This window comes from Dasypus novemcinctus, chromosome X (genome assembly GCF_030445035.2).
Source record: "Dasypus novemcinctus isolate mDasNov1 chromosome X, mDasNov1.1.hap2, whole genome shotgun sequence".
Taxonomy (NCBI): domain Eukaryota; kingdom Metazoa; phylum Chordata; class Mammalia; order Cingulata; family Dasypodidae; genus Dasypus; species Dasypus novemcinctus.
This window is the reverse complement of record NC_080704.1, coordinates 16,750,288-16,774,320: the sequence shown is the minus strand read 5'-3', so window position 1 is coordinate 16,774,320 and position 24,033 is coordinate 16,750,288. Positions and strand designations below refer to the sequence as shown.

Sequence of the window (24,033 nt, the reverse complement as noted above, 5' to 3'; positions counted from 1 at the left end):
ATCTTGATGTTCTAGAACAGTGCTGCCCGGAGAAATAGAATGCAAGCCACATGTTCAATTTTAAATGTTCTAGCAGTCATGTTAAAAAATGTAAATAAAAACAACAGGTTAAATTAATTTTAATGAAACATTTTCTTTAACTCAATGTAAACAAACATTTTCATGTCACCATGTAATCAATGTAAAAGCTGACATTTAAATTGCATACAGTTTTAAAAATGTGTGTGTTTTACATGTAAAGCCCATCTCACATTGTATTGGCCTCATTTCTAGTGCTCAGTAGCCACATGTGTCTAGTGGCTACTGTACAGGCCAGGGAGCTCTGGAAGTCTCTGTTTTACACACATGTGTTTGAGTTGCTATAGTCTCATTTAAACAATGTGCAAAACTTTCTAATCAGGACATTTAGAAATATTAGAAACATTTACAGGCTGTTGACTAAAGTGGAATGGTGAAAATTGAGTGAAATAACAAAATATCTCACTTTGATTATAGGGTACTTTCTCTTTTGGGCTGTTGAAACCTTTGGTAAGAAGTAATATGTATGCTGTATGTAGTCCAGCAAAGAGCTTTTTAACCAAAATATTTGCTACCCCCAACACACATTACATTAACCACATTTGAACCACAAATATGCAATCAGAGAGAAACTAAATACTGCCTTACAATAATCTGAAGAGATGATGGTGGTGTTCTCTAGAATTCTAGAGCAGCTTAATACAGTAAAGCACCCAGAGTCCTTTTTTTAAAAAATTAATTTATTGAAGTATATCACTCACACATAAACAGAAACAATAACTGTATAATAATAGTTGTGAACTTATAAAACAAACATATATAACATCATACAGGACTCTCATAACTGAAATCGTCCTCCCCAGTTTTTAGGAAATGGAGCTTCCAATTCCAGCCACAGAATAGCTCCTGCGACGGCTCATGCAGCCAGATTATAGGGTAATCACTGGCCTCCAGGGCTTGGCCGATAATTTCCCAGAGAGGCTGGTGCAGGTCCCTGCAGCTTCCTCCCTGCTGGAGGTGGCACTGGGGCCTAGGCTAGAGCTGCAGTCTGACCTGGATGGAAAGCAGCTTGTCCCCACTGGCAGTGATTTTCAGTTCGCCCCGCTTCCCCTCGTGCCAGGAGCAGAGCTAAGATGGTGACTCCTGGCCTCTTTCTGGCTTGGACAGGCTTAAGCTTTAATTGTTCTCAGGATTATACTTTAGCCCGCTGAATTTACTCATCAGTAGCTGAAGTTGGTGCCCAACTGTCTCTTCCTCCCCCGTTTTTGGCCAAGTGGAGCTTTCAGTTCCAGCGACGGAACAGCTCCCGAGGCAGCTTGTGCCTCCTGTGGAGGATGGGCACCGGCCTCTGGGGTGTGGCGCCTCTACTTATGATGCAGATGGGCAGTCTCCTCCTTCCACTGCTTCAAGGATGTTGTAGGATGATTTTCTGGCCTCCTGAAGCCCCCAAACATGTACTTCAGCTAGCTGCAGAGAGTTCTGGGTGTTTGCTAACTGCCCTGTAGCAGGAGCTGACTCTAGGAGCTCCTTACTCTGCTGCCGTCTTGCTGGTTCCTCCCTCCAGAGTCCTTTTCTAATGGATCCAGAATTATTTTTGAGATGTGGATTTATCCTTAAGTTTCTGTGAATTTCTAAGTCATTTTGGTCTGGTTGGCTATATGGTTTTGCCACTTTTTCTTTAATATAGTGAGTTATATTAATTACTGATTTTAAAACTAGTCCGCATTTCAGAGATAAACCAAAATTCTTCATGATGTGTTTTTGGTATGTTGCTAGATTGTTTGCTAACACTTGTTTAAGGGTATTTGTATCTATGATCAAGAGTGAATTGGCTTGAAATTTCAAGCCAACACTTACATGGGTTTAAGGCTATACAGTAGCTGATAAACAAGTTGGGGAGTGTTTCCTTTCTTTCCTGTTCTCTTAAGCAGTTTATGTAAATTTGAAATTATCTGTTCTTTGATATTGAAATGTACTCAATACACCTAGAAAGCAGTTAAGATCTGGCATTTTCTTTGGGAGTTGATTTTTAACACTTATTCAGTGTCTTTAAGAGTTACAAGATTATTCAGAATTTTATTCTTGAATGCATTTTGCTTATATTTTTTCTAGTAATTTATTTTACTAATTCTTCACATTTATTGGCATAAAGTTGTTCATATGGTCCTCTTAGGTAAGTAAACTCTTGTATTATTGATATTTGTCATTATCTTTTCATTCCAAATCTTATTTGTGTGTCACTTTTTTAATATTGCCAGAAGTTCATCCATTTTATTAGTCTTCTCAAAGTCACCTTTTTTTGTTGATCCTCAGTTGTATGTTTGTTTCCTGTTTTATTAATTTCTGAACCTTTTTTATATTCTTTGCATTCTGTTATTCTTTTTCTAACCATTTCACCATGATGTGTTTGGCTGTCGATTTCTTTTTTTATTCTCCTTAAGGATATTGAGCTTCACAATGCTGAGAATTGATTTGTTTTTGGCAGTTCAAAAAATAATTATTTTCTCTTCAAATATTGATGTGTCCCCATTTTTCTAGTATCTCTCTCCTTATGGAACTCCAGTTAATCTTGTGTTAGACCTTCTCATTCTGTGCTCCATGTTTCTAATTTCTCTTCCATATTTTCCATTTGTCTGTCTCTGCTGAATCCTTGATAATTTCTTCAGATTTACATTCCATTGACTATTTTTATCTTCAGCTCTATTCAGCTATTTAAACCAGTCATTAAGTTTCTAATTTGTAATATTATTTACATTTATCTTAAGGTCTATTTGGTCTTTTTTTAAAAAAAAAATCTACATCGTCAGTTTTTATAGTCTCATATTTTCCATCTTTTACATCCTTAATATGATAAACTGCTTATATATAGAAAATTTCAGACATAAAAAGAGAGTAGTGTGGTGAACCCCAAGTATCTATCACTAACCATCAGTGATTATCAACTCATTGCTCCATGCACTCCTCACCTCCCTAGAATATTTTAAAGCACTCACAGGCATCATATTATTTCATCTGTAACTACTCCAGTGTATTTATCTAAAAAATTAGAACTTAAAAGTTTTATATAACCACACCCCCTCAAAATCAACGATAATTCCCCTGTTCAAATTTTCCAATTGTCCTATAATTTTTAAAATAATTTCTTCAAGTCATGATCCATATAAGGTCTATGAATTGGACTTGATTGATATCTCAACATCCCCTGTAATCTATAAGTTCTGTATTCATGTCTTTCTAAAAAATTTTCTTGCATTATAATTTTTTAAAGATTTATTTATTCCTGCCCAAACCCAACCACCCTCCACCCCCCCACCGTTGTCTGTTCTCTGTGCCCATTTGCTGTGTGTTTTCCATGTTTGCTTGTCTTCTCTTTAGGTGGTACTGGGAACTGATCCTGGGACCTTCCAGAGTGGGAGAGAGATGCTCAATCTCTTGCGCCACCTCAGCTGCCTGGTCTGCTGTAACTTTTATTGTCTCTCCTCTGTGTCTCTTTTTGTTATGTCATCTTGCTGCACCAACTCACTGCTCAGGCCAGCTTGCCGCATGGGCCAACACTTCGCTCAGTTCAGCTCACTGCACGGGCCAGCTCACCACACGGGCCAGTTTACCTTCACCATGAGGTCTCAGGAATCTTACCCTGGACCTCCCATATGGTAGATGGGAGCCCAATCACTTGAGCCACATCCGCTTCCCTCTTGCATTGTATTTTCTGAAGAAACTAGACAATTTGCTCTGTAAAGTGCTATAGGCTGGATTTTGCTGATTTCATCCTGTGATATTGTTCAGCATGCCTCTCTTTTATATTTCTTCTAAACTGGTATTTAGATCTAGGGGCTGGATCAGATTAATGCTTGAGTTTTTTTAAACAAGATTACATAATAGATAGTGTTATCTTCTTCCTTCCAGAGGCATGCATGTAAACGTCTGATCATTTTTCATTTTGTGATATTAGCAGCATTTGATGATCATTGCCTTTTCCATTGTTTCATTGGGCTTTGCAAAGTGGTAGTATTCTAATTTTATAATTACTCCTTTATTAGCTATAATACTTTGGTAAGGAGAAGCATCTTATCAATTATTTAGTTACCTTCAAATATAGTTTGTAATTTAGAAATCAGAATCTGCATATAAGAGGTGCCCGTTGTTCCTGAGTGCCTACCACTATCTTTGTAGTGGGCTGAGATAGGAAATGTTTTTTTTTGTGTGTGTTTTTGTTAAGAGATAAAATAGAGTATGACCCATAGTAATACTTCCAATTCAGATTCAGTACTTCAAGGTTTTAACTTAACCTCACTGATTTGGAATTTTTATCTCCCTTCTCCCATGCTGAAAATCCTACTTCTTAGTTGCACCAACGTCACTACTCATTTGCGTCATCCTGCAATATATATGCAATATTCCCAGAATAACATTACCAACAATATAATTACTACAAATTAAGATTTTTCGAGGTTCCTTTTTATCCTTAGGTTATAACCCACTAGTTATGTCCAGTGAAATCCTTGTGTGTTAAAGTCTTTGTGGCTTTCACAATTCTCATGCATTTTTACTTGAGAAACTTTGGCAAAATTGGATACCTGAATCATATTTGTAAATTGTTAGAAATGTAAATCTGGAGAGGATTTCTAAGAAATAAACAGTATTCTGATTTAAAAAGCAGATTCTATTCAAGTCACTTACTGGAATATAAAAATATTTTTAGTTTAAGGTATTTGTATTTCTAAATCATTACCAAAATTAACTTTAAAAATAGTTTTTATTTCTGTTTATACTTTCCAGAAACTCTTTATTATGGAAAAAATATTAATATTAAACATGTAAAAAAATAGAAGAATATAATGAATCCTGTGAACTCATCTTCCAGCTTCAGAGATATTAACTCATTGCCAATCTTGTTTCATCTATGTCTCCACTAAATCTCTCCAATAACATTTTTTTTTACAGTCCTATGTTTTATCTTTTAATTTTTTTATATCAGTGTTACAAGTTACTCCGTTAACACAAGGTAATAACTACAATCACAATAAATCTGCTTTGGTCTGTGGTTATACTACCCCCTTATTTTTGTCCATTCCTTAATCTTGAGGAATTTGGGATGATATCTGCTCTGACTTCTTCAGGCTGAGAGGGGACTTAGATATTATAGGGCAGAGGAAAGGAATTGTTTTACTTGCAGTTGAAGATACTCCTTGTTTTGAGGATGGGACTGCTCCATCATCATCATTTTGTTAGTTGTCCAGGGCAAGCCCCAAGAATTGGAGAGGAGGAGTTGGCCACAACTGCTAGATTTCAGGTCAACTGGCATATGAGTTACCCAAAGATTTAAGTCTCTGAGAAATATATTTAATAGGTACATTGAAAATTGTAGGTTCAAATAAAAGGAGTAGAAGAATCATGATTAGGGAAATTGTAAATGAGTCTAACTATATTATATTAAGGAAATAGATTTTCATATAATCCCAAATAGGGCCTGCTGAGGGGGCATTGATTTCATGAGGCTGTGTGTCTTGTCTGTGGTATCCGGACATCCCTAGAGCCCTCAGGAGCACTTTTGTTTGAGCCTTTGTTTCCTGTGACAGTTTGTGAAATTTGCCTGAGACCCGCATAAGCATAACCTCTGGAATGACCTCCTGATTCAGTTTGAAATCTCCTATGCCTAAAAACACTGTTTTATTCTATATTCCCCCCTTTGCCCAAGGTCTCTCTCTCCAAATGCATTGCTGATTAATGCTTTGTAATTATTCCTCGCTGGGGAGGCTCATCCCAGGAGTCATGTCCCATGTTGGAGGGAGGGTAGTGAGTTTATCTGCAGAGTTTGGCTTAGAGAGAGGCCATATTTGAGTAACATGGACATTTTCAGGAGATAACTCTTAGGCATTAACTATGATCAAGCTTAGTTTCATTATTACAAGAATAAAGTTCATAAGTGCAAGTGTTAAGATAAGGGCTTAGCATATTGGCCTGTATTTCTGTTGTTGTTGTTGTTTTTAGGAGGTACTAGGAAGTGAACGCAGAACCTTGTACATGCAAAGCAGGTGCTTAACCACTGAGCTACATCCGCTTCCCTGTTTTTGTTTTTTGAATTAGGCAAAGCTTATATGGTCCAGAGATTTTTGCCATCTTCTTTGAGAAAGTAGTAGGACTTTCCCAGGATGGAAGTTTAATATTTTGGTAGCTACTGTTTGAGCCTCTATCTGTCAGAAAACATACCCATGACAACAAGAGTACATTTATACCCATAGACGTATGCTTTAGGTACATGGTGTGTTTTTCCCCATATACCACCCCACTATCAGCACCCTGTACTTGTGAAGGAACATCCTCATATTTGTATTATTAATCATTGTCTTTGGCTACCCTAGAGTTCACTGTGTTATACAGTCCCTCATTTTATCCTCGCTTTCCTTCTAGCAACATATACCACCAATAACTTCCCCTTTCAAATGTTTGCACGTACACTTTAGCACTGTTAATTGCCCTCACATTGCTACAGCAGCATTACCTCCACCCATTTCCAAACCATTGCAGTCAACCTAATTATAAATTCTGTACCTATTCAGCATTGGCTCTCCATTCTCTACTCCTATTCTATCTCCTGGTAACTTACCTTCCAGACTCTACCTCCATGAGTCAGCTCAACTATACTTTAAATTGTTGGAAATTAGACCATTATCAAAAATGTGATTTCCAAATATTTTCTTCCATTGTGTGGGCTGCATTTTCACTTTTTTGACAAACTCCATTGGAGCACAAAAGTTTTTAATTTTGGTGAGGTTCCATTTATTGATTTTAAAAATTTTATTATACACCTTTTGGGTGTAAAGTTTATGCAACCATTGCCTACTACTACCAGATCTTGTATATTACCTACATTATCTTCTAGGGGTTATGTGGTCCTGGCTCTTAAATTTAGGTCTTTGATCCATTTTGAGTTGCTTCTTGTATAGGGAGTGAGATAGGGGTCCTCTTTCATTATTTGGATGTGGATATCCAATTCTCCCAGCACTGTTTGTTGAAGAGACTATTCTGTCCCAGTTGAGTGCACTTGGTGGCCTTGTCATATATCAGTTAGCCTTAGATGTGTGGTTTTATTTCTGAACTCTCAATTTCGTTCTATTGGTCTATATTTCTATCCTTGTGCCAATACTATGCAGTTTTGACCACTGTAGCTTTGTAATATGCTTTAAATTAGGTAGTGTGATTCCTCAAACTCTATTCCTCTTTTTCAAGATGTTTTTGGCTATTCAGGCTCCCTTACCCTTCTAAGTAAATTTGATAATTGGCTTTTCCATTTCTGCAAAAAGTGACTTCAGAATTTTTATTAGGATTACACTGAATCTGTAAATCAATTTGGATAGAATTAACATCGTAATGGTTTTTAGCCTTCTAGTCTATGAACATGGAATATCCTTCCACTTACTTAGGTCTTCTTTGATTTCTTTTAGCAATGTTGTGTAGTTTTCTGTGTATAAGCCTTTTAGAGCCTTAGTTAACTTTATTCCTAGATATTTGATTCTTTTAGTTACTATTGTAAATGAAATTTTTTTTCTTGATTTTTTCATCAAATTGCTCATTCCTAATGTATAGAAATGATTTTTGCATGTTGATCTTATATCCTGCCACTTCGCTGAATTCGTTTCTTAGCTCTAGTAGTTTTGTTACAGATTTTTCAGGGCTTTGTATATGTAGGATCATGTCATCTGCAAATAGTGAAAAGTTTTACCTCTTCCTTTCAGATGCCTTTTATTTATTTTTCTTGCCTAACTTCTCTAGCAGGAACTTATAACCCAAACACAATGTTGAGTAACTGTGGTGACAGTGGGTATCCTTGTCTTGAACTAGATCTTAGAAGGAAAGCTTTTGGCCTTTCACCATTGAATATGTTTTTAGCTCTGGTTTTTCATATATGCCCCTTGTCAAGTTGGGGAAGTTTCCTTTTAGTCCTATCTTTTGAGTTGTTTTTATTGAGGAAGTATGCTGAATTTTGTTGAAGGCCTTTTCTGCGTCAATAGAGATGATCATGTGATTTTTCTCCTTCAATCTGTTAATGTGTTATATTGCATTAATTGATTTTCTTATGTTGAATCATCCTTGCATACCTGGGATAAAACCCACTTGATCATGGTATATAATTCATATAATGTGTTGTTGGATTTAATTTGCAAGTATTTTTTTGAGGATTTTTGTGTTTAAGTTCAGTAGAGAGATTGGTCTCTAATTTTCTTTTCTTGTAGTATCTTTATGTTGCTTTGGAATTAGGGTGATGTTGGCTTCATAGAATCAGTTAGGTAATGTTCCCTCCTCTTAGATTTTTTGGAAAAGTTTGGGTAGGATTGGTAATTAGTTCTTTTCAAAATGATTGGTAGAATTCACCTGTGAAGCCATCTGGTCCTGGACTTTTCTTTGTTGGGAGGTTTTTGATGATTAATTTACTCTCATTACTTGTGATTGTATGTTGAGGTTTTCTGTTCCTTTTTTCATTAGTTTAGTTTGTTCATATATTTCTTGGAATTTGTCCATTTCATCTAATTTGTTGAACTTTTTCGGAGACCATTTTTCATAGTATCCTCTTATGATCCTTTTTATTTCTGTGTGATCAGCAGTGATGTCCCCTCTCTCATTTCTGATTTTATTCATTTGCATCTTCTTTTTTTTTTGTTAGTCTAGCTAAGCATTTATCAATTTTATTAATCTTCTAAAAAATCAGCTTTTGATTTTGTTCCTTCTATTTTTTATTCTTTTTTTTTTTAGAAGAAAATCACTGTATTCTAATTACTTCACAGATAATAACATCACAGCAACTGGTTTAAGGAGGCCACACAAACATTTGTCCAGTCGCAAAATCAACACCATCTCAGTGGACTTATATACAATAAGAACAACCACTTCCATTGTGATTCTGAAGCAAGGAAGCTATTACTGGTAGAGGAGAGGTTTAACTAGTGGTTTTACACTTTATACTTTCACTATCAATTATAATTTTATACTAAATTAGCTTGGTCATAAGATAGAGTCTCCATTTCTTTATTTTCAACTCCTTAATTAGGCTAATCCATTTGCAAATCTTCACTGCTTCATCACCTCGCTGAAACACTCACAAATCGTAAGGTCACTCTGTTTCTGGGCACACTCCAAAAACTGTTTCATCTAGTAGTGGCAAGGGCCAGGCTGCTACTGCTGTTGCTGGTATGCTGGCTGGGTTCCCTGAGGCTACTGGTAAGTGATGTCAGGCATTGAGGGCTCAGCATTACTACCTCCACTGAAGTCCCCATTGATGGCATGGCCCAGCTTGTGTCTAACAGCAGAGCCTACAGCCACACCAGCTGCAGTGGTTGCCATCTGGGCCATCAGATCCAGCTGCTGGGGTGCAGCAGCAGGTGAGCCAAGTGCAGATGAAGGGGCTGCTGCTGACAGCTGAGCTGCTGGTGCTGGTCTGGGGGCATCTCTCATCTGAGGTGCCTGACTAGCTGCAGGGGCCATGCATGAAGTGCGGCTCCGGCTTCCACACAGTATCACAACTATACAGAGACTTGGCTTCCAGACAGAATAAAGTCTGAGGAGCAAACCAGAGGCCTCTGCAGGGAAACAGGAAATGGCAGGAAGTGGCCTTTTTTATTCTTAATTTCATTTAATTCTGCTCTAATCTTTGTCATTTCTTTCCTTCTGCTTAATTTGGGAATAGTTTGCTGTTCTTATCCTAGTTCCTCCAGATATGCAGTTAGGTCTTTGATTTTAGCTCTTTGTTCTTTTTTAATGTAGGCATTTAGGGCTATAAATTTCCCTCTCAGCATGGCCTTTGCTGCATCCCATAAGTGTGATGTTTGTTGTCTTCTCTTTTTCATTGGCCTTAAGATATTTACTGATTTCTCTTGCAATTTCTTCCTTGACCCACTGATTGTTCAAGAGTATGTTGTTTAACTTCGATATATTTGTGAATTTTCCAGTTCTTTGTCCGTTATTGATTTCCAGCTTCATTCTGTTGCAGTCAGAGAAAGAGCTGTCTATAATTTCAGTCTTCCTAAATTTATTGCTACTTGTTCTTTGGCCTTACATGTGATCTATCCTGGAGAATGACCCATGAGCACTTGAGAAGAATGTATATCCTATTTGGGGGTACAGTGTTGTGTATGTGCCTGTTAGGTCTAGTTCCTTTAAAGCATTATTCAAGATTTCTGTTTCTTTATTGATCCTCTGTCTAGGTGTTCTGTTTATTACTGAGAGTGGTGTGCTAAAGTCCCCCACTATGATGGTAGAGATGTCTCTTTCTTCCCTCAGTTTTGCCAGTGTTCACCTCATGTATTTTGGGCACCTTGGTTAGGTACATAAATATTTCTGCTTGTTTTTTCTTCTTGGTAGTTTGACCCTTGTATTAATATACAGTGTCCTTTGTTCCTTAAAACAGTTTTATACTTAAGGTCTGTTTTGTCCAATATTAATGTAGTTTACCCCCAGCTCTTTTTTGGTTACCGTTTGTGGGGAAAATAATTTTCCAACCTTTCCCTTGCAACCTATTTGTGTCCTTGGGTTTAAGGTGAATCTCTTGTAGACAGCATATAACTGGATCATATTTTTTAATCCATTCTACCAATCTGTGTCTCTTAATTGGGGAGTTTATCCATTAACATTCAGTATTGTTACTGTAAAGACAGTACTTCAACCATTTTATCATTATGCTTATATATGTCATATCTTATTTTTGTTTCTGTTCTTACCCTTTCAGTTACCCTTAGTAATAATACTCCTTCCTACACTTTACTCCAAACCCCTCTCTCCTGCCTTTTCCTTTCAACCCGCAGAACTCCCTTTAATATTTCTGGAAGGGCAGGGCTCTTATTGATGAATTCTCTCAGTTTATGTTTATCTGTGACCTCACCCTCATTTTTTTTAATCCCTCAGTCCCTTGCGACTTTTTGTGTGCTGTCTGCTCTCTGTCCATTGTACAATCTTCTGTGTCTGTGTTTTTTTATTTCCCCTTCCCCCTTGCAGCTTGCTTGCTGTCTGTTCTCTGTGTCCATTTGCTGCAGACTCTTCTGTGTTCTTGCTTGTCTCCCTTCATTTTTTCTGTTGCGTCACCTTGCTGAGTCAGCGCTCCACAGCATCTGCGGGCCGGGTGGCGCTCCACGGCACTTGCAGGCTAGGCAGTGCTCTGCAGCGTGTGTTTCGCAAGGAGGCCCCAGGACGTGAACCGAGAGCCTCCCATATGGTAGATGCGAGCTCATCTGATTGAGCTACAGCTGCTTCCCTCACCCTTATTTTTGAAGTATAATTTTGTTGGGTGCAGAATTCTTGGCTGGCAGTTTTTCTCTTTCAGTACCTTAACCAAGTCATACCACTGCCCTCTCACTTCCGTGGTGTCTCATGAGAAATCAACATTTAATCTCATTGAGCATCCTTATATGTGATGGATCACTTTTCTCTTACTGCTTTCAGGATTCTCTCTTTATCTCTTTATTGGCATTTGACAATATGTTTAGTATGTGTCTTGGAATAGATCTGTTAGGATGTATTCTGTTTGGAGTATGTTGCACTTCTTGGGCATGTACATCCATGTCCCTCATAGGAGTTGGGAAATTGTTGGCCATTATTTCCTCAAACACTCCTTCTGCCCCTTTTCCCCACTCTTCTTTCTCTGGGACCCCCATAATGCATATGCTTTTGCTTTTTTTTCTGTCATTCAATTCCCTGAGTCCTTGCTCAGTTTTTCCTATTTTTTCACATCTGTATGATTTTGGATATCCTATCTTCTAATTCACTGATTCTTTCCTCTGCTTGTTCAAATGTGATATTGTGTGATTCTAGTGTATTTTTAATTTCTTCTGTTGTGCCTTTCATTACCATAAGATCTGTTATTTTTTTATTTATGTGTGTTTATAATTTCTTATGTATGCTCATCCAGTGTCATCTTAATGTGCTTTATCTCTTCATCTCCTTGAATAAACTGTAGGAGATTTGTGTGGATATCTTTGATTAGTTATTCCAAATTTTGCCTCTCCTCTGGCTTTTTAGTTTGTTCCTTTGATTGGGCCATATCTTTCTATTTCTCAGTATGGCTTGTAATTTTTTGCAGATGTCTAGGCATCTGTTTATCTTGATGGGTTTACTTTGTTGGTCAGTTTCTCTTACCTAGAGTTTTACTTTTTGTTTGGCTTTATGTTAAGACTGTTCTTTGACACTAGGTTCCACTTATTCTAAGTCTTTAGAATTGCTCATGTTTAATTGAAAAAAAGAAAACAAAAAGGGGAAAAAAGAAAAGAAGTGAAAGAAAATAGAGAAAAGTAAAAACAAACAGAGAAAAACAGGGCTCCCTCTCCTACTACTGGCTTCTGACCTGCCTCCTCTTCACCAGCTGCCTGCTCCCACCTATCACCCTGGAGCCCTGCTACTCTATGGGCACATGGATGAGGAGAAGGAAAAAAACAGTCTGGGCCTCCCTTTCATGCCACCAGCATTCAGCTAGGTCTTTTCTCACTGACTGCACGCGCAGATCGCCCTGCAGGCCTGCCACTCCCCCAGTACCCAGCCAGGTGCCCTCCTCACTGGCTGCCTGCTCTCTGATCACCCCGTGGTCCCATGGCTTCCCCAATGCCTGGAAGCCTGCCTGTTTTCCCACTGCTTCTGGAGGAAGAGTGTAGCCTGCCACTCCCTACTCCACCATCTTTCATCTTCCCAGTAGTTTGTTTCTTATTTAAAAAGTAAAAAGAAAACAACAACATTTACCTCAAAAATAAAATCAGGCATTATTTTACCATTCCTTGATCTTTAAAAGTATTTTTTCCAGTTAAAAGTGGGGGAAATTACTTTTTATTGTTCCATGCATTTACCATGTTTTTGCTTGCTTATTTTAAGAGAAGTGCCGTTGAAGGACTTTAAAAAAATATGTTTGGCTTTTACTCTTTAATTTTTTGCTCTAGTTTTACCTTTGAAATAATGTTTCCTTGGAAAAGAGAGAATGAAAAAAAATTATTTGTATGGCCTGTAGTCATCTGATTTGAAAGAATGAGCTTTTACACTATAACCAAACTCTGTGGTTGTTTTTCAGGTCCCTGAATGATGTGGCTTTATCACTATTATTGGATCAAACCTGTAGCTCCAGCTTTCAGCTTATTAAGTGTCAAAATAGGATGATTAACTTGGGTATGGATTCTCTCTCAGCACCACCCTCTGTGGCATATGAAATAGGATCAGAGGCAAAAAGGATCAAGCTGACCCTTCACAGCAAGGAAGAGAAAAGTTATGTTTGTGAACATCTATCTAAGAAAGACTGTGTACAGATTATTACTGCTGTGACATCTGTTTCACCACTTTTAACACTCAATGATTTTTGTTGCATTGTGCTGCTACAAATTAGAGAGAGAAAAAATGGTAACCATTCTGAAGATCGTTATATTCCTTGTGGCAGACTTTGTTTAAGTCTAGAAGATATTTCAAGGGGGAAATACATAGTAACATTTCCAAAGGATATACCTATAGGTAATTTTTCTTGGTCCTTTTTAATTATATACTTAACTGAATTTGAACATTTTAAGAAAGTATTTGAGAATGGACCCAGTTTAATGATAGAGTTTGTGATTTTTTTTCTTGTAGAACACATGGAAGATCTTTTTGTACTTCTTGCAGCATTACACAAATGTTGTTTTCAAATCACATCATCTGACCATACTCTGCCTCCATTGAAGACATGGCTCTTAGAACACATGAAATGTGAAGGGATCAAAGAATTTCCAGAAATTTGGTTTTGTAAAAGGCCGGGAAGTTTCTATGGAACACTCTTCAGCTGGAAACAAAGCACACCATTTAAAGGAATTTTAATAGTCTATTACAGGTAATACACATCAAATTGGAATAGGTCCAGAGAAGTTGGTGGGTTTGGTGACAATGTGGGCCAATAGTGATCCTCCCAGTAGAGTTCTTTATGATTGCAGAATGTGCCAGAGTCATTTCCCAGTATTGCATGAATGGACAGGTGTCATTATTTAGAAACTGAAGAGCTACATTTTACTTTTATGTTTGGTTTTGACTTTTTTTTTCCAGTTGATTAGGACCTAAATTATTATTCTCAGATTTCCCCTTTGCCTCTCTCCCACAATGAAATTTTTAAAATGTTTTACTGATCTTATTATTCAGGAAAAAAAATCAGAAAGCATCCTGGTTATTGTTAATTTGACTTAGCATAGGATATGGGTATTTGATTATTGTAGTCTGAATTTTATCAACAATCATGTGCATTACTGGTGCTATTCATCATTTGAGTGTTTGTAAATGACCACTAATTGATTACTATGGTATGTTGTACATTACTACTTGGTACTGTTTTGTAATGTTGTGTTTGGTTTTTTTATTTTCAGGAATCAAACAGTTTTGTTCCAGTGTCTTCATAATCTCATCAGCGGTCTCCCTATAAATTGTTTCTTCAAAAAACTAAAATTAGGAAGTGAGGATTTCCTAATTGATCATTTGGCATTAACTTTGGAGAAGGAACTGGTTACCCTTAGTTCTCTTTCTTCTGCCTTAGCTGAGGTTGAAAGCAACTTTGTACAGAGATGTGAAGCAAGCAAACAAAAGAGCAGTGTCATTGTGGCTACTTTTTCAGACAGAGAAGAAGAAATACACCAGCACAGAAAAGAACTTCAGAGAGAAAAGGAGCAAATCACGTTGGGAATGAACCTAAAAGTGAGTGGTGCCCTTTATAGAGACATTACTTTGAAAGTAACAGAGGTTCAGGTGAAATCAGACCTAGCTGTGCAGAAACTAACCAGTTTATAATTACAATCTAAATTTGATTAAATTTTAAAATACTTTTTCACCTCCAGAAAATTTTGGTTCCACTTGTTTTCATTTTACATTATATGCCTTACAATGAAGATTGAAGCTTTTTATTATTTTTAAAATAGGGCTCTCCTTAGGAGCTGAACAGTTTGCGTAAGTGCAAATTATTTATAAGGGGTCCAATGAGAGACATATCAAGGGGATAAAAATTCAACATATTCTTTTTTTGGTAAAATAAGAATTCTGGAGTAATAAGAGTCTCAGAAGAGGGGGGAAAAGACATAAAATGATGTAGGCCAAAAGCAATGTTCCTCATCCTTTTTGCTCTAAAATCCTTAAGTGAGATGGAAGTTTCCTCTTTCATCTAGGAGCAGTTGAAAGAAAAAAAGATGATTATAGAAAGTGACATTTTATGCTTGCAGCTGTGAAGTGCTAATTCTTCTTATGTCTCAGAAGTATTTACATCTAATGAGCTTGTGATATAAATGGTTTTTAGAGAATATAGGTTATTAGTATCTGATCTCAGTTTTTATGATTGTCCATTTAATATGCTATCTTTTTCTCAGTAATCCATTGCAAATTAAGGTAGAACTCTACAGCTCTATCTCTATGAAATACTAATGGAGAATAGTTCAGACTTTCTGTTTTAATTCATGATTAATTGTGGAAATATGAAAACAGTATGTGTCATATTCTGTGTATTGAATTGTCCATTTTCACGTGTTGGAGCAAGATGGCTGCCAACATCTGCCAGGGTTCAGGCTTCTCTCTGGGTTCAGTGTTCCTTTCTTCCTGGGGCTTGCTTCTGTATCCTCTGCTTATTTCCTGGGACTCTGGCTTAAGGCTTCAGCATCAAACTCCATCAAAAACCCTTGAATCAAAAGCTCCAACTCTGTCCTTTGCCATGCCTTTTATCTGTGAGTCCCCACCCCTTGGTGGGGATGCCCTAATGACGTGGCCCAATCAAAGCTATAATCATAACTCCATCATGCCCAGTAGTAGACCAGATTACAAACATAATCCAATATCTGTTTTTGGAATTCATAACTATATCAGGCTGCTATAGGGGTGCTGATGCAAAATACCAGAAATCTGTTGGCTTTTATAAAGGGTGTTTATTTGGGGTAAAAGCTTACAGTCCCAAGGCCCTAAAGAGTCCAACTCAAGGTTGCTTTCTCACCAAAGTCAGTTGCCATGTGTTGACGCAAGATGGTGGGTGATCTCTGCCTGGTCTCTTAGGACTTTCTTTATCAGTCTCTGGCATAGGGCTAGTTTCTTTCTAGGCCTTCTCAGCTGCTCTATTCTCTTCAGCTGCAAACTATCAGGCAAATGGCTCATCTCTCTTCTCCGTGCTTTAGCTGTTTGAGCCTTCTCCTTTCTGTCACATGGCAGGACCAAAATGACCAGGTTCTCTCCTCTTCCATGTGTCTTCTTGAGTGAGTGTCTGTTTATAGGCCCACCAAGGGGGCGGGGATTTAACCTGAGTTATGCCTTACTGGCATTGTCAAATCAAAAGCCCTAAACTGATTTTATCAAGTAAATTTAAAACCTCTGAATTTAATATAATCAAAGGGTATCACACCCAGAGGAACAGACCAGTTTACAAACATAATCTTTTTCTCTTTGGGCATTCATAAATACCAAACTGTCACAGAATCTGTCCATACATATAGTTTAATCCTTTACAGCAACACATGAAGTTTAGTAATTAATGTCTCCAGCATGAAAAAAGTGTTCAACCCAATTACGGGAAACCTGAAAACACCTTACTTCCCTACCCTTGTTGCAATTCTTTTAAAAAAACAGTAGACTCTTTAAAAATTCCAATAATGTACAAGTGAATTTTTTATTATTCTTACAGCATCTTTATATATCATATAAAGTTGACTACTCAGTTTTTTTCCTAGTCTCAGAAAGGAAAAGATCTAATTAGTTTACTTCTTGTAACATCCTCAGTAAATGCAAAAAATTCAACTCTACAGGCTAGAAAACTATGTAAAGCATTGTTTCTGTGTTTTGCCTACAACTTGGAATATACCATATGTTGAGAGCAATCCTTTTTCTTCCTTGAACTCCAAATTGCAAAAACATTGCTTTTCATTCTAAGAGTTTGGGAATAAAAGATCTTTCTTGAGTAACCCCATTGGAAGATCCAGAGGCTTTTACTGCTAAAGATGGAATGGAGAGAATACAAATGTAAACAGTGTACTTAAGTGAATCCTCCAGTTGTTTGCTCTCTTCCCTTTTTGAGTTTTCTATATCTGTTACTGGAATTGCTTACTACCTCAACAAAATGGCCCAGTGACACCAGGCGCTATTCAGGTACTGAACTTTCATAAGGGTAGGGAATCAGACTTCCCTCACAGTTAAGATTTTTCTGTGCTATACTTGTGAGCAGCTGCCCTGTACCTGTGTATATAGCCCTAGGTCAACATAATGGCCTTAGGTACAGTTGGGGAGTTTATTTAGGTCCTCAGCTTCATCTTTAATTATCAATTTCCCTATAGCAGCTGCCACCTACCCCGAAAGTGTCAGTAGTTTTATGGACCAGTGAAACATACAATTAGTAGTCAGCCAGAGCATTTAGCACTGGGTGTCATGACCTGATCAGGAGTGGGAGAGAAGAATGGTGTGGTCTATTGATTGCCTGATCAGCATCCATTTCTTCCTTTTTTCATACCCAAATTCTTATTTTGTAAAGGGAACTTCCTTTCCCACAGTTCTTGTGATTGGGGAAGTATACTCCATTTCCAGTTGCAGGGTTTAGTCCTGATTAGTCTAAGCCAGTTTGTACAAGACTTTTCCCTGGCAACTCATACTTGTCTGGAGTGGGCATGGAACTTAAATTGGGCCTAATCAGACTGAAGAGAAGGACTTTATTCAATAGAGAGGAATAGGTTCTTGTTCTGTCCTGCTGGAAGTATGTGACCCTAATTAAAGTTGTAAGTTATCTTAGGATCACAAAGATTTTAGAATGAAGTCCCTGTAAATTGTGAAATTTTTTTGTTCTGTCACTGAATCAAAACTAAATCCCACCATTTCCCTGGATTTCCTATTAGTTCAGAAAAACATTCTTTGTAGCAGAAGTCAAGGTTCCTATTTGCAACTGAAGTGAATTCTAACTGCTAGAGATTGGAGGAATCCCAGAGAACAAAGCTGACTCTTGGATGCATGGAGTTGCAGTTCTGAAATAGTTTTCTTTTTTTTTCTTTTTTTTCTTTAGTTTTATTATTGTCTTTTTTTAAAAAAAGATGAACAGATCACACAAAATGTTATATTAAAAAACATAAGAGGTTCCCAGGTACCTCGCCCCCCCTCCTCCCTCATCAACATCTCCTTTTATCAGTAAGGCACATTCATTGCATTTGGTGAATACACCCTGGAGCACTGCCACACGCATGGACCATAGTTTACATTGTAGTTCACACTCTCCCTAGTCCTTCCGGGGATTATGGAAGGATATACAGTGTCCTGCATCTGTCCCTGCAGTGTCATTCAGGAAAACTCCAAATCCCAAACATGCCCCATATCACACCTCTTCTTCCCTCTCCCTGCCCTCAGCGACTCCCATGGTCACCATCTCCATATCAATGATACAGTTACTTCCATTGCTAAAGTCACAACAGTTCTGTAGTTGAACACCAGCAATTCCAGTCCAATCCATATTATATCCCTCCATCCTGTGGACTCTGGGATGGCAATGTCCACTCCACCTCTAAATTGAAAGCGGGGCTGAGATCCCACATGGCTGATGGATGCGATTCTCCTGCTTGCAGTTATAGACACTCTCGGTTCCCTGGTGTGGTGGTTGACCATTCTCACCTCCCCGTCAGCTGACCTGGTAAGTCCAAGGACCCAGAGAGTAGGTGTTGCAACTCTGATGAGGCTCAGGGCCCAGCTGGCACATGGACAGTCCAGAGATTCAAGTCTCCAGAGCATACACAAACCCAGCGCCAATCACAGGTTCAGTAAAAGTAACAGAAGAGGCATGTGTAGAGAGGTCACATCTGAGTCTAACTGTATCACATTCAGGAGCACAAATTCCAAAGTAGGACCCACTGCCAAGGCACTGAACTCCAAAGCTATCTGTTATGACTGTAGAACCTATGTGTCTCTGTAGCCCTCAAGAGCACCCCAGTACCTGGGGTTGTATCTACTTTGGCTTTCTCTGGGGTCCTGCTGAGACGTGCACAAGCACGACCCCTCTGATGACCTTCTGACTCATTTTGAAGTCTCTTAGCCATATAAAATCATTTGTCTTTACCATTTCCCCCTTTTATTCAAGGTCTTTTTTTAGTTGCATTACCAGCTGGTGATGGAAGGAATCCTTCAGTGCCAGGGAGGCTCATCCCTGGGAGTCATGTCCCACACTGGGGGGAAGGTAATGCAGTTACATGCTGAGTTTGGCTTAGAGAGTGGCCACATTTGAACAACATGGAGGCTCTCAGGAGGTAACTCTTAGGCACCCTGCAGCTCTCCTAGTTGAAATTTCAAGCACACAGGCTCATAAGCATAGTCATCAGTATCAAGGGCCCATCATTGGAACATCCTTACTCACTGGTCTTTGCCCTTGCACATGGGGAATTGTTCCTGTTCCATTGGGGAATGTGACAGAACTCCCCAGGATGGGAACTGAGCAATCCCTCAGTTGTCATGTGTAACTATCCACTATGACAATACCCAATGAACATTCAAACATATCTATATACCCTGTATGCATGCCCTGGAGAACTCCCTCCCACCCATGCATCCACCATCAATGACATCCCACACCAGAGCTCTTCCCCAGCCATAGTTGAACCCCTCCGTGATCCAAAACTTTTTTAGAAAAGAAGCTTAATATATTGCTAAATTCAATTAGTATGGAATTGAAATAGTATTGACAGGTTTAAAGATTAGAAATAGAAAACATATTGATTTAGAAAATCTAAAATAAAATAAAAAATAAATTGTATTAAAAAATGAAAAATATCGTAAAACTTTGTTTTTGACGTTTTGCCTTTCATCACAGTAATAGGTATTGCCCTGCATGTACAGTGGCAGTGCAGTCTTCTTCATTCCTTCCTCAGTGTTTACATCCTTTTTTTTTTTTTCATTTTTCATTTTGTCTTCTAAAAAGTTTTAGGTCACAGTAAAGTCACATATACAATGTAGGGGACTCCCATGTACTCAACATCAAACCCTTTTCCCACTTCCCCAGCAATGATCTTTTTATTTGTGGATGTTATATTTGCTACAGCTGATGTACAGTTATTGAAACATAGCTACCAACCATGGTTCTATTATGGCTTACATTATGGTTTATATTTTAGATTGTACACTTTTCTAAATTTTTACTTACATTATGGATTACACTATGATTTATATTTTAGCCTATAGACTTTTATAAATTTTTGGTGAAACTTAACATGGCTTATATCCATTGTTGCTCTATCTTGTGGAACACTTCCATTGCCCCACAGTTACCCCCTCTTCCAGCTGTTGAAATAGTTTTCTGAGGAAACAGAATTTGTGTATCTTTTAAATGAAGAGTAGGAAAGAACCACCCCCATCCACCCCATCTCCCCTTTTATTTCTACGCAGTGGTTCTCTAGACTTTTTCCTTTTCTTAGTTTGAGTTTAACAACTCAAAATAGTATATACCTGAGATTAGTCTACATCTGAGGTAAAAACTTAATTTTTTAATTCTTAATTTTCTCTTCTCTCTTCCTTGGCTTCTCCCTGATATTACACCAGACTAGTTGACTAGTTGTTTAACTATGCCTTCCTCATTGGGTTTAAAGGTATCTGTCAGGTTATTTAATCTCTTTTTTAGTATTTCCTGTTTTAAACTATAAAATTATAAATGTAGAGACCATAGCCTTCTACAGTGTTTCTTACATATCAGGAGAATTTAGACTTTTAATTCTCTTTTCTTCTGACAACTGTTCTCATAATCTCAACTGTGTCCTCTCTTGTAGGAAGAGGAAAAAATCTTTATCAGTTTTGAGTTTGCTTAGACTCTTTATACTGGGGGGAAAAAAACCGAATTTGCTGTTATGGAACTGTTTGAAAGTACATTAGTATTGCTATACTAAAAGGATTGCCCACTGTTATTCATTTGGAGCTTGGAGTATTTTCCTATAACACATAAATGCTAAAACATGAGTGGTTGTTTTTAAATATGTACTAGGGAGTGACCGAGAATCCTTTTAAACTTTTATTCTAACCTCATAAAGAAGCAGACTGGGGAGCGGGTATAGCTCAGTGGTTGTATGCCTGCTTCACATGTATGAGGTCCCGGGTTCAATCCCTGGTACCATCTAAAAAAAAAAACAAAAGAAAAACTAACTGATGGACATTTCTAGTGTGATTTTTTTTGAGCCTGATGGGACGTTTTAAGGTTCATTATGACTGAATAATTTCGTTGTGAACTGAATTAGTAGAACACGTCTTAGAAGTTATCCACATAGGAAGTTAATGTGTGCCAACACTTCTTGGAAGATTCTGGTAAATGCAATAAAAATGTTGGAGAGGTCAGGGGCAGAGTCTGAAGGGAATCAGGACCAAATGTGTTCTTAATAGTTTATAAAATCTTAAGAAGTAAACACGTAGTATGTGTGTTGGGCCCAGGAAACAAAGATTAGGTGCTGGTTAGTTTGCTGTTTCTTGAAGCCAGTGCCACCTTGAAGGAGAGTGGATTAGCCAGCAGGTATAAAAAGTAGAAGAAAATATTATTGACGAGGTTTACAAGAAGAGTTGGAGAATACTGCAACCTACAACTGCATATCAACTTTTCTGTGATGTGGCACTCTGGGTAATAGCAATAGCTAATACATATTGATTACTATGTGCCAGACATTGATCTGAGTGCTTAATCATATGAAACTTACAGCCCTAAAAAAATGCTTTCCAGTATGTCAGCCATTAATTGCATGTGGCTATTTAAATTTGCTTTTAAATTAAGATTAAATGAAATTTAAAAATTCAGTTCCTCACTTGGCTAGTCACATTTCAAGTGCTCAGTAGCTACATGTGGTTAGTGGCTACCATTTGGGTTATGCAGAATAAAAAATTTCCATAGTCCCAGAAAGTTCTGTTAAGCAGCAGTGCTATAAGATGTGTACTATTAATTAACTCTTTTATATAGATGAAGAAACTGAGGCACAGACAGCTTAAATAATATACCCAAGGTCTCAGAGCTAGTAAGGAACAGAGCCAAGATTCAAATCCAGTCCTGTTCTAGAACCTTTGTTCTTTCTCTACTATGCCATTGTGCTTATAGAGTCAATTTCTTAATAAAATACTATCATATCCTTTGATAGTTTTATATTAACAAAATACACTTATTTTAAAATATATGGGAAATACACAATTCAATAAAAAATATTTTTTAATATAATATTTGAAATATCAGGGGAAACATTGGCCATGTTATCCTAAATCCTGTAATGGGCAAGCTCTTAGAGTTGTTTGATGGCCCCAACTGAATTTTATCTCTTGTCTATGTCCCTTCAACTATATCTAAATACTTGGGTGTCTCTTACTTATTTCCTGTGTTAGAACCATGTGTTAGAACCTGTGTTAGAACCATGACTCTCCAGAATCAATTGCTCACTCACACTTAAAAAATATGTATTTTTCTTTATTAGAGAGGTTTTGGTTTATAGAACAATCATGCTGCTCATTCATATTTTGGGGGTTCTTAAATGAAAGTGCAGTTCTCTAAATACCCCTTAAGTAGCTTTTCTTTTGAGGCATCTCTAGGTGGTCTTAAGATTCTCTGTAGTCTTGTGTCATTGGCTGAGAATCTCTGTGGCAGGGTAGTCTGAACTTCTGGAAAAGATGTGAGTGGGTCTAGCCTGGAGAACTTTTACATCTTATTCTATATGCATACTACACTATTTGAGAAGAAAAGTTAGTTGGAAGATGTTTCTTTTTTCACCCTTTGCCTGCTCTAATTCTTTCAAATGATGTGCCTATAGAAGATATTACATCTCTTTCAAAACACCAATGGTGTATGAAGTGAAAGGGAATATAGAGATATTTCATTCAGGCATTTGTTTATTGAGGTTGTATTGAATACATTGTTGTGCACAGTACTAAGTTTTGGAGATATAAAGATAGATAGAATCTCTTGGCTTTCAGAAAGTTCAGTCTTAATGGGAGAGACAGCGACACAGATTTTTATACTACACTGAGGTCATTAGTCACAGTATTCCTTTGGTTCCATGGGAACACACATATAGGGCACTGTACCGAGTGAGGAAGCCATCTTAGAGGAGGAGTTCTTAATTTTGGGTAACAGGACTTCTTGGGAATCTGATAAAAGCTAAGAATGTTCATGCTGGGAGTAGTTGTGAGATTAAAGTCGTTTTGTAATGTAATGAGTGATGATTCAGGGATCATTTTCCAGTCATGTTGCTGCTCCATGGAGAATGTCTATGAGAGAGATGTGTACACAAAGCAGTTATAGCACTTTGAAGATAGTGAAAAAGTTTCTAAAATACAATTTAACTCATGATTTTGAAATATTTATTAATTGAAAAATTGGTTTTAATATATTGCTAAACCCATAAAATAGTTATAGTCAAAATTTTTAAAAAATATGATGTTTTAAAACTGAAAGTAACGTATCTAAAACAAATAAAAAACATCTTTAAATTATCTGAATTGTTTTGTCTTTTGAGAGACCCTGGGTAATCTTTTGAGTTTCCAATTTAGTTTTCTTTCTCTGCATCCGTGGTTTTCAAATGTGGACCTCAGATCAGCAGCATCAGCATCATTTGAGCACTTGTTAAAAATGCAAATTCTAGGGCCCCACCCCAGATCTGCCTTATCAGAAGCCGAGGATGGGGTCTAGTAATCTCTGTTTAATCAGTTCTCCAGTAGATTCTGATGGACCTGAAAGTGTGAGAACCTTTGCTCTACACCAATAATTTCCAGCCAAGGCTGTACATAAGAATCACCTTAACATACAAACTATTAAATAAAAAAAATCACCTTAGGACCTCTTAAAATTTCTGATCCTAACCTCCATTCCCAAAGATTCTGATTCAGTTGATCTAGGTTCTTTGTGCATTGACACTGGGTTAAAAGCTCCCCAGGTGATTCTGATATGCAGCCAGAATTGAAGACAACTACTTTACAATAATACAACACGCTTGACTATTTCAGGGAACACAGCTTCACAGATTTTTATTTTACATAGATGACCTTGTCAGATGTTTGAAAGATGGATTGTAAGGTGCAAAGAGTAGATTCAGGAAA

General features: G+C 37.5%; 1 protein-coding gene and 1 pseudogene across 3 annotated transcripts in view; one reads left to right on the top strand and one right to left on the bottom strand.

Moving 5' to 3' along the window:
* The window catches only part of FANCB (FA complementation group B), a 214,778-nt gene that overhangs the window by 22,616 nt on the left and 168,129 nt on the right, over positions 1–24,033 (top strand). For 2 of the 3 annotated variants that reach the window (XR_009184463.2, XM_058292099.2), the window contains exons 7-9: positions 13,058–13,488; positions 13,603–13,840; positions 14,364–14,688. Coding sequence is in view for 2 of the 3 variants with exons in the window: in XM_058292099.2 (XP_058148082.1) it covers positions 13,058–13,488; positions 13,603–13,840; positions 14,364–14,688 (994 nt within the window). In the remaining variant the exon portion in view is untranslated. Of the gene's footprint in view, positions 1–13,057; positions 13,489–13,602; positions 13,841–14,363; positions 14,833–24,033 lie in introns of those variants that run through there. The other variant, XM_023586299.3, reaches the window with a different exon arrangement.
* On the bottom strand, positions 9,061–12,680 carry LOC139438098 (coiled-coil-helix-coiled-coil-helix domain-containing protein 2 pseudogene; annotated as a pseudogene).